The sequence below is a fragment of the Nothoprocta perdicaria genome, unplaced genomic scaffold (assembly GCF_003342845.1).
Source record: "Nothoprocta perdicaria isolate Ctin4 unplaced genomic scaffold, notPer1 scaffold_154, whole genome shotgun sequence".
In the NCBI taxonomy this organism is placed as follows: domain Eukaryota; kingdom Metazoa; phylum Chordata; class Aves; order Tinamiformes; family Tinamidae; genus Nothoprocta; species Nothoprocta perdicaria.
In genome coordinates this window covers 1,409,242-1,422,470 of record NW_020454694.1, presented here as the reverse complement: position 1 = coordinate 1,422,470, position 13,229 = coordinate 1,409,242, and the positions used below count along the sequence as shown (strand labels likewise).

General features: G+C 38.4%; 1 protein-coding gene across 1 annotated transcript in view; it reads right to left on the bottom strand.

Annotated features, from left to right (window-relative positions):
* The window catches only part of VPS41 (VPS41, HOPS complex subunit), an 87,894-nt gene that overhangs the window by 22,100 nt on the left and 52,565 nt on the right, over nt 1–13,229 (bottom strand). Inside the window, exons 10-14 of the mRNA XM_026034982.1 lie at nt 8,430–8,527; nt 5,959–6,088; nt 4,036–4,151; nt 2,334–2,390; nt 489–550 (exon numbers count right to left, since the gene is read on the bottom strand). Of these exons, the coding sequence (XP_025890767.1) occupies nt 489–550; nt 2,334–2,390; nt 4,036–4,151; nt 5,959–6,088; nt 8,430–8,527 (463 nt within the window). The remainder of the gene's footprint in view (nt 1–488; nt 551–2,333; nt 2,391–4,035; nt 4,152–5,958; nt 6,089–8,429; nt 8,528–13,229) is intronic.

The following is a 13,229-nucleotide window of genomic DNA, read 5'->3' as shown; positions in this document are numbered from 1 at the left end:
TGAATGAAATTAAGCACTTAGAAAGATAAACATATACATACATACATACGTACATATACATGCACATGAAGGCACAAATCTTATGTAGTTTCTGATCCTTACTCGGGATACCCAAAATTGCCATTTTTATTTACACTCATGTAACCACAGTTTGCTTTCTGTATTACATGTCTTGACACTCGTAAGCTTAAACTTCTTAACTTCCACACTAAACATCAATTTTGAAAATCTCATGTGAGTCTGAGGAATAAAGGTGTACTTTCAAAAATGTTTATATCTCAACTCTTTACTTAAGACTGATTACAGTACTTTTTTGTTCACTTCAGGTGAAAAATAARGACATTAACATCTCTGTATGTTTTGAAACTTTAGGTATTCCAGAGCACCTGGAATATCTTCATCACAACGTACTTCTGAATCTGTAAGTGCCTTTTTTCTYTACACAGACAACTTTACCAAGACAAGAAAATCTTTAATATTAAAGTTACCGAGCAGCCAGGTCATATTCTCCTTTCTCCACTAGGTGATTTATATAGGCCAAACCAATGTCCTAAAGAGAAAGAGGATAAAAATAAGCCAGTAAAGACAAAAGTTTGGAACTTTAGGTACTTCACTGCTACAGGGACTGTTGTTTCAACTATATTGTTGGGCTAAGCACCAGTCCTAAATGGGTACTATCAGTTTCCCAAGATCTTTAAGATTCACAAAACAGTAGACACCAGATACTTGCCTAAGCCTCTCACAYATTTTTTTKTTAATAATTACTTTTTAATGTTTTACTATTCTCATAAACTTACTGACACTGGCAAAGTCATGATATTGCTACATGGTTCAAAATACACATATGATCATTTGGTGCTTGTATCAGTTATGTCAAGAATRAAAAACAGGAATAGCACAAAAAACCTTCTTTCTCAACACACACAAAGTTTGCATCAGGATAAAAATAATATTTATTGAGAAGTCCTAGTACTACTACATGAAGTAAAGGAATTGCTGATAATTTAGCAGGCAGCTCTCTATTATGCAGCAGTAGAGAATAGAACCTAGATGAGCTAACAGGCTTTTATAATTAAAAAGCACTAAATCATACTGGATGATTTTGCCCAAAGACCTGTTTTCATTTACATAATAGGTTCCCCTTAGAGATATTTATCGTACTGCCCTGCTGTAGATTTCTTTGCTAGGCACTTAATATATATATTTTCTCACATATACATATGTGAGAAACACATAAACATATGTTTATATGTGTTTCTCTCATATAAACAGCCAGGCCTTCTTCAGTAATACCACCACTGGTGCAAAAGTCAATACAGGCCAGCATACCCACTGCATACCTTCAGAGTTACAGCATTAAAAACACAGCACTTCCAGTTACAAAGAAGGCAGCACAATGGCAACAKAAACAAAACAATTGGGAAGATTTTTTTTTTTTTTTTAGTCAAAATCCTGTGGGCCAACACCCAAGTGACCAGAGAAGACAGTAAAGGAAGGGGACTRAACCCAAGAAGAACAGACTTGCTGAGTGCTGTGAAAGAGGTGYCTGTGGTTTGGCCACAGCTGGGCTGAGAAAACAAAAGTCCTTTTAAATGTCTATGCACTAATTCTTCACYTCAAGCCTGACGTCAACATTTTTTTTCCTCCTCAATATATTCCACAGCTTTTGCACTAGATGCCAAACTCCTAAATACTTGTATATATTCACATTGGCCTTCATGCTAATGGAACAATACTTTTTTGCATGCCAAGAAACAAAGTGGTTTTTTTCTTTTTTCTTCTTTTTTCTCTCTACTATATTGCCTTGACTTTGTTTAGGAATTCTTTCATTTTTTTTTGCAAGGCAAAGAGCAGCTAAATCATGMAACCTCTATAACAGGTATCAAGCCATTAGGTCTTGACCCAGCTTCTGGATTACACAAGAGGAAAAGAATTTTTAAGATGTATTGACATGTAATATGCATGCTACAGTAATAATTTGGCTGTAAGTTAAACWCCTCAACTAATACTTTATGCTGAAGTAAAACACTTCATATTTAAAGCAGCAGCAGAAGCAGCAGAAATATCAATGTGTTCATACCTAGATCAATTTAAGAGAGAGCTAAAAACTAGCAATGCTCTTGTGCTTGTTGCACAGGCTTCGTCTCTGCCTCCACGCCACTTTTTAAAGCATCAGTACCTTGTGTTGCTCTGTGAAGGAACTATAAACATGAGGAATTAACCATATAGAAGTTATTAACTATAGATTTTTAAAAATGAGAACTGGAAATTAATATGAGATACCTAGATGGGAAATCAAATGCTTTGTTTTGAATAAAAGTTTTGAGACTTACCAAAATCTTGTGTTTCTTTATGGTTTTCTGACTTATTTCAGCTGCCATCAAAGCTTCCTATAGTCATAAAGTAGAAAGAAAGACACACCAGCCAAATAAATAAGACTTCAATACACAAAGCTCTAGAACTGCATATATCCTCTATTTTTCAGAGCATAGTGTTTGAAGCACTAGAATTTTTAATGCCATGGTTGGATGAACAGCTCTGAATTCATACTCAAACAAAGCAGTCAACCAAAGAGAAAACTACTTTAGTTTCCATCTGGGTTCATTCTACATTACTATATTAGGATCAAATCTCAAGACTACAACGCAACAGACAGTGCAATCCCATTGGATCATTTTCAAATGAGAACTATCAAAACCTGTGAAAAAAATCATTTGGAAAGGAGGGGTGGGGGRAAGGCTGCTTTTCTGACCCCCACCCCAAAAGCCTTCTCCTGGCAGAATGATTTATTTTTCTCAAGTGCCACCTGCTGCTCTTCCACCTCCTGCAAAAGTACAGAAAAAAAAATGGCACTTTTACAAAGAAAAATGAAACCTTTAACAACACGAGCTACCTCCTACCTTGAACAGCTTTCACGGACACAGGCGCACACAGCTTTCCCTGGCCAGTTACTGGAGTCTTTGGGGAGCAAATGCTGTGATTTACATATGGCAAAACTGCACTCATTGTAGGAGCTGCTATTTGGAAGGGAAAGCATCCACAAGGACTTTCACAAAACAGCATAACAAATGCCATGATTGCATTAACAAAAAGAACAAATGCTGAATGGCCTTCCCCTCGTTTTCTTATCATAGGCATTCAGCAAATAACTTAATGCATTGCAGTAAGTACCCTAAGAGAACAATTTCAGGAGATCAGAAACCTGATCAGAAACCCAAGYATCCAGTGGATACTTGGATGTTGATATTGCCTGTAAGGACTTATCAGCATTACTGTAGGTGTTTAAATACATACGCTTAAAATCTACCAATCCTTAGAAAACTAAGTACTGAGTTGTTTTCTTTCAAGGAAGCTGCACATCCTTGCTTTTTATTATTAGTTTTACTTCTGTCTGAGGGAAGTTGCTTCCACCTACCTACTTACACCTAGAGTTTGAGCCTGTTTCATTTAGCCTTTAAACGTTTCAACACTAGGATTAATGTGGAGCAATGCACAGTGCCTTAACACACCCGACTTGCTCCATAGCAGTAGTTTAGCATGGGAAACTCCAATATCCCCTATCAAGTCCATCTTTTTTCTCCCCTTCAGTTTGGATACATCTAGAAAAACACATACATAGCTCATCAGTTAATCACTCTACTGCTTTAGAAACCAAGAAGCCCAGCTCTAATCAATTGTTAGTGACATCTAATACCTTTCACGTCTGACACTGAGAGCAGTATTCACTGCCTCCAATCCATCTACCTCCTTGGGGTGCAATTCAAAGCGTTCTCCCAGCTAGAAATCTTAGCTGTCCCTCAGAGACCACGGAGGGGAGCAGCAGCCCCTGTAGAGGTTGGTTCAAGTTCGAACCAAGTTGAGGGTATAAGGTGCTTTACAGCAAAGGTTTATCCTTGAATGGACAACATCCTTGCAACACCCTTGCAAGTATTTAAACAGTGAGTGTAGGAACAGGTAACAGATCATTCAAATGAGCTTGGCAAAGCTGCCCTCCCACCAGGAAAAGTCTGAAGAAAAGAATGTTGTAAAGATTACTTCATATTTCTTCTTTTCAAGAAGCCAGTCGATGTGGTCGTCTTGGTCCCGTTCTTTAGCCACAACTACATCTCTTGGGCTGATGATATAGAAAAGTGATTCACCTTCCGAATACTCTGCAAATGCACACACAATTTTATTGCTATATTTTCCTAAACCGAAGCTCTGTTTTTTAATTCACTTGGGTTTGGGGTGGGAGAGAGGGACTAAGAAAAGGAGAAGCAAGGCAAAACAACAAAGCTACTCCCGCAGAACATATTTGTTTGGGAAGCTGTGTTCTCCAATAAATTAAAATGAGTTTAAATGGCAAAAACAGCTTTCAAAAAACAAATAAACAAACAAAATCCACTACAGCTTACTGCAAATTCTGATTCATCCAGTATGTGTAAACTTTATGATGGTTTAGAGTACACTTATACTTTTAGAGGACTATTAGACTACATAGCCTGAAATAAACTTATCCTCCCCATCAAGGTCAAGGCCATCAAAACCATAAATGATAGATGCTATAACCCCTGGGGACAGAGCACATCATTACAGCAATGCATTTGCAATGCTATAAGTTAAGGTTATATGTATAATGCATTTGCTTATACCATAAGCCTTTATTTTTGAGTAAGCTCAAAGTAAAACGCAATGTATAACTAAGCACAGATGATTGCTCAGAATAGTTATGTTTTCTGAAGAAGCCATGAAGAAAAACTATCAATATTTCGTAGATATGAGAATGAAATCCACCCACTCTCCCTTACAAATATGTGCTTACAAATACACTCTCCTAACTATAAACATATATGCACAAAATAACGCTTTTTTTGAAGTCATCTGAAAAAAAAATTATAGACTTGTCAAATTAACTAGAGTATGCATGAAGCAGCACAACTGTGGACATCAGTGTGCCATTTAGGGACAAGTGTAAAGCCATTCCAAAGGAATGGCCAACTGTCTTGATAGGAATCGAGAGGTTTTGGTGATCAAGAAAAGATACCCTATATTTCTAGTGGCTTAAGGGCACTGATGTAGGCAAAGAGGTCTGCCAAGCCTATTATTTAAATTGTTTAGAAAACAGATTCCTAGATTTTTAAGAGCCAGAAGGAATGTTTCTATGTAATACAGGCAATACAATCTTCACTAAGAAAATCTGCCYCAGCCCTGCAAAGTGTTTTTCTGAAATACAGCACATATATCAGAAAATGATCCTATCTTCACTCAAAACAAACAAACAGAAGAACTCATAAGTGATAAAGAATTCCCATGCTCTCCAGCATATATTCTGCCAAGATTTAGTCTTCTTGACCATTACATAATTAAATCCATCTTCCAGGCAGCATTTGCCAAACTCCAGTTTCTATGCATGACATGGTACCTTTCTGGGATCTGCTATATGTTGATAGCTTTATCAATACAGAGATGCTATCAGATGCATCTTACTGTTCAAATGACATTTATTCCATCTTTTGCTCTAAAGCAGCTTTCCCTGACACTGTCATTCACTTCACTATTTCTGAAGACATAAATTTGTCCAAAGAGCCCCAAGAGCTCTTGTAGACCACACTGAATGAGTCTTTGTCAAAGGCACTGCCTTTTACAGTACCAATGCATTACATGATATCTATATTCCTCCTTTYCTCAATAGGTCTCTCTTTACTATATGCCATTACAAATTATGATATTTAAACATGCCCCTCTTTGCAGACAAAGCAGATGGTTGTTCTCCAACCTTGTAGAATTTCCTTTTCTCCTTGTCCTTTTAGAATTTCCACCCTACACCTAGGTCTCTGCAATTGTGTCATAAGAAGTTACAGGCAGTTATTCAAGCAGATGTTACAAAAGTGAAACAGAAGCTTTGATTGTTACTAAAGTCTTTTTTTTAAAAAAAACTAAGTTATGAAAACGAAACAAAGTAATATTAAAATCACCTACCTAAATGATAATCTCTACATTCATTTTCTTGGAATCCTCTTACTGTGAGCGCGTCCGAAGAGATCTCCTCACAAGACTCAGGTAGCGGTTGTACAATATCCAGCCTGGGCCTTGCACAACATTCCACTTCCTAGAAAAATGTAAACATCCTATTTGCATCCTACACAGTTTACCTTACCAGTGGAAACTGGCTGTCACCTGTGAATAAGACCAATATTCATCAGCTGCAAACATTCCCCAGCTCCCAGTGCCAGTATTGACTTTGCACTGGGTATTCAGTTGTGACCTATGCAAGCTGTAAAGCTCTGCTCCACCGAGTAGCCATAATTGTAGCTGAAACATATAGGAAAGTTATTTCTACTCTTGGCTTGCTTCCCCTGACAGATCAGTGCAGAGAAGGAGGTTTAGACAGTCGCAAGTCTAAACTTTTTCCTAAGTTTGCTCATTATTTTTCTGTTTTTGGTCACAGAGGTTTTCAGGGCTCCTACAGATGACCATCAACCAGTGCATCCAGCAAGCACTGGAATTCCAAAATTTAAGTCAGGTTCTCAGCTGAGGTCATGCGCTATGAAACAATGTTATTTCTATACCAGCTGGAGTTTAAAATTACACTTTTAAGCATCCAGCAGTAGTAGGAGCAAAATTAATTCTAGAATAATCTACCCCTTGGTTTACTGCTGATTTTAAGCTGATTTTAACATGAACTTGGGAAGTGTAATGTAGGTCATTTTGTTAAGATGACATAATGGATTCTCATTTTCTATCCAGGGAAAACATGGCTTCATCTACCTGTAGTCTTAATTAAGTCAAGCTCTAAGACAAACCTTTGTTATATGTCTGGCTATGAATTAAAGCTAAGCATTGCATTGAAGAACAAGCTGACATAAGAAGAGACTACACTCATTTACCCTGCTTAACTGGCACTCTTAATTGGCACTCATGTCTTTTCCTAGTTAACTGTTCCCATTGCAAATGAAAAATGAAAAATGAAAAATGAAAAATAAAAAAAGAAAACCAAGCAAGTTACAAGTACAAATCTGATTGGAAAGGTAACAAATAAAAAGTTTTCATCTGAGAGGTGTGAAATCAAGTATTAAGACCACCACACAACCCAGAGGCACTTCTGCTGTAGGCTCGGCCAGGTAGGGCTCCGCTGAGCCCAGGATGCTACTTCTGGCCATGCTGAGGCAGAGCCACCGTGTYAGAAAGAAAAATTCTTTCTTTGCCAGAATTATTGGGAGGACAAGGAAGTTATCCGGAATTTGCTGTTTGTTTTGGCTTTTCCTGTTTCCATGTTTTGAAGACAAATTAAAAACAAACACACGACAAACCTCTTTGCTATGTTCTCTTACTATCACATTACCTGAAATTCTCTTTTCATCTTTCTTTCCCGCAGTGGCCAGGATGAGTTTAACCTTTCTCAGTTACTCCCTGCTTGCAGCTAGCTCTCCTCCGGTGCTACTTTTCTGTGGATAACAGCTCCCAATTTCCTTCATTCCTACCCTCAGCCAACCTTTCCTCCCCCTTCCTCATCCCATTTCTCTACCTCCTTTTCTTTCACTGCCTCTCCGGCCTGGGCACACTATTTCCCGGGCTCTCTCGGGAAGCACTGCTGTGACATTATTTTCCCCCTTAATATAAATAAAGAAATAATAATCCGACGCCCCGCAGCAGAGGCAGGAGCTCGCCCTATTGATTCCGGCAGCCTGGAGCGGTTGTTTGGACCTACAGCGTTTCATCGCCTAGCAACATGTGCACGGAGTTGCTTGAGGTTACTATGGCGATGACGGCCTAATGCAGGCATCCTATCGGTGGGATGATCGAGAGCATCTGCCGCTCGYGCTCCGCAACTCCAAGGATCTCCTCCGCTGCCTCTCCTTTTGTTTTCCGACGTGAAATGAAGGCAGGAGAGGGGCTGCTGCGCTCTCAGTGAAAATGACAGGCGTGACTTGTCCCTTGTGCCTGCCCACGCAAATGCCTCCGTGTGCACGCTAGGTAAGGAGTAATTTATCCCACCCCTGCCACACTAACTCCTATTGCTGGAGCTGATCAACTTCAGTGCTCTCACTGGTTCTAACGTGAGGGGTCAGCAAGTCCCTCCTGCAGCTGAAAAGATCCTTCATTTCTTCTGCCTTGCGAAAATAAATAAAAAAAAAAAAAGAAGAAAAAAGAAACGAGGGGAAAAGAAAGGAGGGAGAAAAAAAAAAGAGAGAGAGAGAGTATCTAGTGTGATTTGCTAGACTTGCTGCAAGAAGCAAAGGAAAGCAGACAGGACTCCTACAAGACAAATACATCAGTCTTCCCCATCAGCTCTGCTGACCCTAGTGGATGGGTCAGGGAAGCTCCGAGCGCTGCTCCCAACACGGTCCCCAACACCGCGCAGAGCCACGCGCCCGGCTGGAGCCCTCGACCACGGGCGGCTGCTGCTGCGAGGAAACGGGAACAAGAAGAACAGGAACAAGAAGAATTACCGTTTTTTCCGAAATCTCCTTTACATAGGAAAGCACAACCAGCTGGTCACAGAGAGGGGCAAGTCCGCTGATGTGGAATTCAGTTTCGAACTGGAAAACTGGAATACAGGAGAGGCAACAGATTAAGTAAATAAACAAGCAAAATTCACTCCCTGAGAAACAACTGATTTCCAGAGGCAAACAAGAGCACAAAGAAGAAGCCCTTTAGAGAAACGCAGACCCAATATGTATAACAAACCTACAGACTTCCCAGTTGGATCAGCAAGATGATGAGAAATTGCATTTAACAGATTAAATTCTGCTAAGGGTTACAAAACGAAAGGTCTGCGCTTCAGGACATGCCRGAGATGAGACATGTGAAATGAAGGGTCAGCTAGATTTTCAGTAATCACATTGAGGAGAAAAGGAGAAAAAAAAAGAAAGAAGAAAAGCAAAACGCAAACCTAAATCAGTAAAGTAGGCAATATATAAAACATCTTCTTAGGTTGGCATGTTTGTAGCAAGACATGTGGCTTTACAGAATCCCACATGCTTTATCTATTATCTATTGGTATGACATAAAAAACAGAGATTATTATTAATTTATCATTGCTTTAAACACCACAGGGAGATTTACAGATACACCCATTACAAAGAAAAGAAATGGTTAAAGAATAGTCCCTTTTCCTGTTCATAAAACTGAAAATAAATTTCCTAACTTTGCTCCTGAAATCATGACATTTAAATAATGACTGTTTTGGGAAAGAGGTAGAAAAGAGAGCTGGCTTGTATTTACAACAGGCTTATTAAAAGAGAGATCTGCCACAGAAATAACTGTTTAAGTTTAAATTGTGCTGGCTTTAAAGTGCAAGCACCAAATACTTGAGGAGTCTTTTGTTGATGGAGCCCAAGCCACAATGAGGGATTTGATGAAGCTCAAGAACTTGCTTAAGATGCTTCACGACTTGGTGCTTGTATTTGAAAAAGGATTTTTGTGAGAGCCTGTATGTGTATCAAATGCACCATCATTTTCTCCTAAAGCCTCATTTTAAGAGAATCCAAGCATATAAAAAATAGTTTTCTTGCTTACTAACTAGCAAGCTACATCACCAGTATCTACCGTTTCCTTTAATAGTAACTAATCGTTTTAGAAAACAGAAAATGAAGCATAAATACAGCAAAAATAATTTTAACTAACATGATTCCCTTCCTGCTAAAGCAGAAAAAAATACTGTCAAGCAAAGCACAGATTTGACAGCTGTCGCGATGATTAAGTAAATACCATTTCCTACTTAATGCCCACAAACCCTCTGACATCACTGGCGGACAAACACCCGACATCGGGAAGAAACAGGCGACCTGCTCCGGGAGGGAACAGGCAGACACCGGCCTCCCGTGCGCAGTTATCCCGTCCTCGCCTGCACGACAGGCTCGTGAGGTGGCTTGGACAGGGGCACGCGTGGTCTGAGGGACAATTTCAGAACAAACCGTGGCAGGACCATCTACATCTCCAGTTTACAATTCAGTATTTGGGAGCTTCAAATAGGGAGAATAGGCGGCAGAAGTAACAAGTTAAGGAAAAAATAAAGTCAGATCCAGAACACTGCTTCGAAGGGCAGCAAAGAAAAAATTATTGACAGTTTTAAAAAGGGAGAACAGATATCCACTCTTGGGGGCATATAAAATGCTGATGTTGGATTTTGGGGAGGAAAACAGTGGATAAACAGTACCTAATAAAGATTACAAGGACAATTTCCAAAAAGCATTGATGTTTCTTTGACTTTTGCTAGAACTTCCGTTCTTTAGTCAGTCAGACACACTTTAAAACTTTTCCAACATCCACATAACGTTGTATTTAGGATAAAGCAGTATTGCTCTTCAGCAAGACAGAAGAGAAGATCACTGCWAGAGGTTGCTTTCAAACAGAGTTTAGTTTCCCAGGTTTCACTTTCAGCTTTCTCGCAGCTYGTCCTCCTCAAGAGGCAGCGAGGAAACACCGTGCTCCTGCTCTGGCACTACTGCCCTGAACAACCAATATCTGGTTCTTCTTCACCCAATAACAGTCTTGATGCAATAAAAAAAAAAAGTTTTATTGAAGAAATTACAGAAATTAAAGCAGCATAGAACACAAAATAGGTTAATCTGGCCTACTCCCAAGTGGCTTAAGGAATCATTTGTTGTGGAAAAAGCAAGGGGGAGGGAATCCAACGCAGACCTATTCCAGTAATGTTGTTAACTTGAAAAAGATCCAAAACAATTAAATCAAATGTAGCACACAAGTAAATGGGAATGACCTAGATATGGCCACGTGTTATGCACGTTTACGCCTGTCAGAAGAGAAGATGGCAAATATGCTGACACGGGATCTCCTCCACGCTCAGTCTCTATGCAGAGCTGTCAGACAGATTATCAAGAAATAAAAAAAGAAAAAGCTGTAAATCTTTTCTCTTGTTCATTAAAAGAAATACGTGACAAGAAGCACACTGCTGAGATGGGACCCTATGCTGCTTTATTTACCCAACCTCTATGAAAAAAAACTGTATTTTAGAGACCCACATGCAGGCAGCAGACAAACTAAAAAAAATCTATTTCATATAATCAAATTTCCTAAAACTGCTCCTGCTTTAATACTACAGATTCATAGAGTAACGTTTTGGTTACAGAGATGTCAGATCTATGTTGCTGATCCCAACATAGCCAAAGTTTTGACATTATATGGGAAAGTAAGCAGGAAGCTGAAGAGAATGAACATGAACTTACTGTGTACGRAGAAGAAGGTCTTTTATTATTATAATAAATTATATTATAATGCCCAAATTACATTTTAACCAGCTATCTTGTAGTGTTTCTGGGATGGTACCTCTAGCATTAGTGCTTTTACAGGGCTAGGTTAGGTATGCAAAAATAAAAAAACAGTATCCAAAATGGCAAACTCTGATTAGCTATTATCAGATTCAGGTAATTGCATTTGATAAAACACATTAAACAGTATTTTKTTCTCAATTGCATTCATTTCCAGTTAGAGAATGTAAAAGGCCTTTGCCCCATATCAGCATGGCTTATGTTGTCTTTACATAGATATAAGTGAATCAGAGAGATAAATATACACAAGGTTCAATTTTTATAGAAGCAAAATTCACACTTTTAGGTGTATTAACCAGCATTAGTAAAAATCTTTTTCTAACTTTCATATTTTCCTCTGAAAATTTTCACACATGAGCACCCTCTCATGCTTTTAAGAACTTCCTTGTTTATACCAAGTTTCTTACATTACACCCAATATGGTCTTCATATATTAATATTTCTAGGACAGAGCCAATTCTGACTAAAATGAACAAAATCTCATGATTTGCCCAGTTAAGAAAATGCTAACTGTGATTGCAAAGAAACAGTAGATTTGAGGGAGGGACCAATGAAGAACCCACAGCAGTTTCCTTTAACTGTGCATAGCTTTGCCCAAGTATCTTCAGAACTGCTTGTAATTTTTCTCTCCAAATTAATGTATGAGAAATAAAGCAACTATTTAACTAATCATACATCATACTATTATTTTTCTTGAACTCTAGAAGGAAAAGCAGTAGGGTAAGTCTACAATCAACCGTAGGTTCCATAACACCAATAAAAAGAAAACAGAATTTCTCAGTCTGTTCTTCTGATCTTGGAATCCAGATCCTTCACTCTGTTTCCATTGAACACGGTAGCAAAAGAGGTCTAACAATATCTTTTGGTGTAACACTGAAGACTAAGTTTGCCTGCTTTGGAGACCATTTAGCAGTCACTAATCAATCCTCCTTAATACAACCTCAAATTCTGTGCAGCAACAAGGATAAGCGAATTTACTGAAGTAGCACAGGGRGGCAAAGCTAATGATACTAGTTACTGAGTGTGATAGTGAAATAAAAACAAAAGACCACCACTTAAAATCCAGTTTTAATCTGTAAAAGATTCTGTATTTAGAAGCTGTTACCTTACAGCTACCAGAAGAGAATCGAAACATGCAAAAATTTCTTTCATCTTTCTCGTGCAACATCCTCTTGCTGTTGAGTTAGCAATCTCTTGTCTGCTGTAAGCAGAATTGTAATTTGTTGTTTTACTTGCAATCAGGCTTCGTGGAATGGAAATATGGTGCTCAAGTTACATTATCCCTCGTTATGTCACACAGCAGTAAAATCATCATTAGAAATATGGCAATCACCTACATAAATCTCTAGAAATAGACACACAACCTTTAAGAAAATCCCATGCAATCCTTGATGACTAATAAATCAGAAACTTAAGTCTGAAAGCTGCGAAGTACATACTCTGGAAAACTCTCTTTTTTTTTTTCTCCCCATTAAACATTGAACTGAAAAACTCTGCCAACCAATAGGAAAAATATTCAGTGGTGTGGCAGTCTTGATTAATTTTATCAAGGAACTTAAAGGATCCACTAGCCTACAACATGGCAGAATCRGTAACAGTCTGAGTGGAATTGGCTATAGGTAATTTTTTTGGGTGGGAGGAAGGAGAAATGGGCGGGAATCTGCTTTTCACAGAGCATACATGTCTGAGGAAGTCAGCTTATAAGGTCAATAACATTTTATCTCTAATAATTTGCTGCTAATCAAGCTTTAAATTCTACCTGTATAAAGAGAAATATGGTTATATCGTGGATCGCAGCATCTTATTTTACAAACTGCATATATATATATATATGTATAAAATTCTTTCCCACCAATAAATATTCCCATGCTTTACAATCAGAAAAAAAGTACAATTACTCAATACTCAGTGGTATTGTGGTAATGGTTTGTTATGAGCATATTCACAAAAGATGCAAGC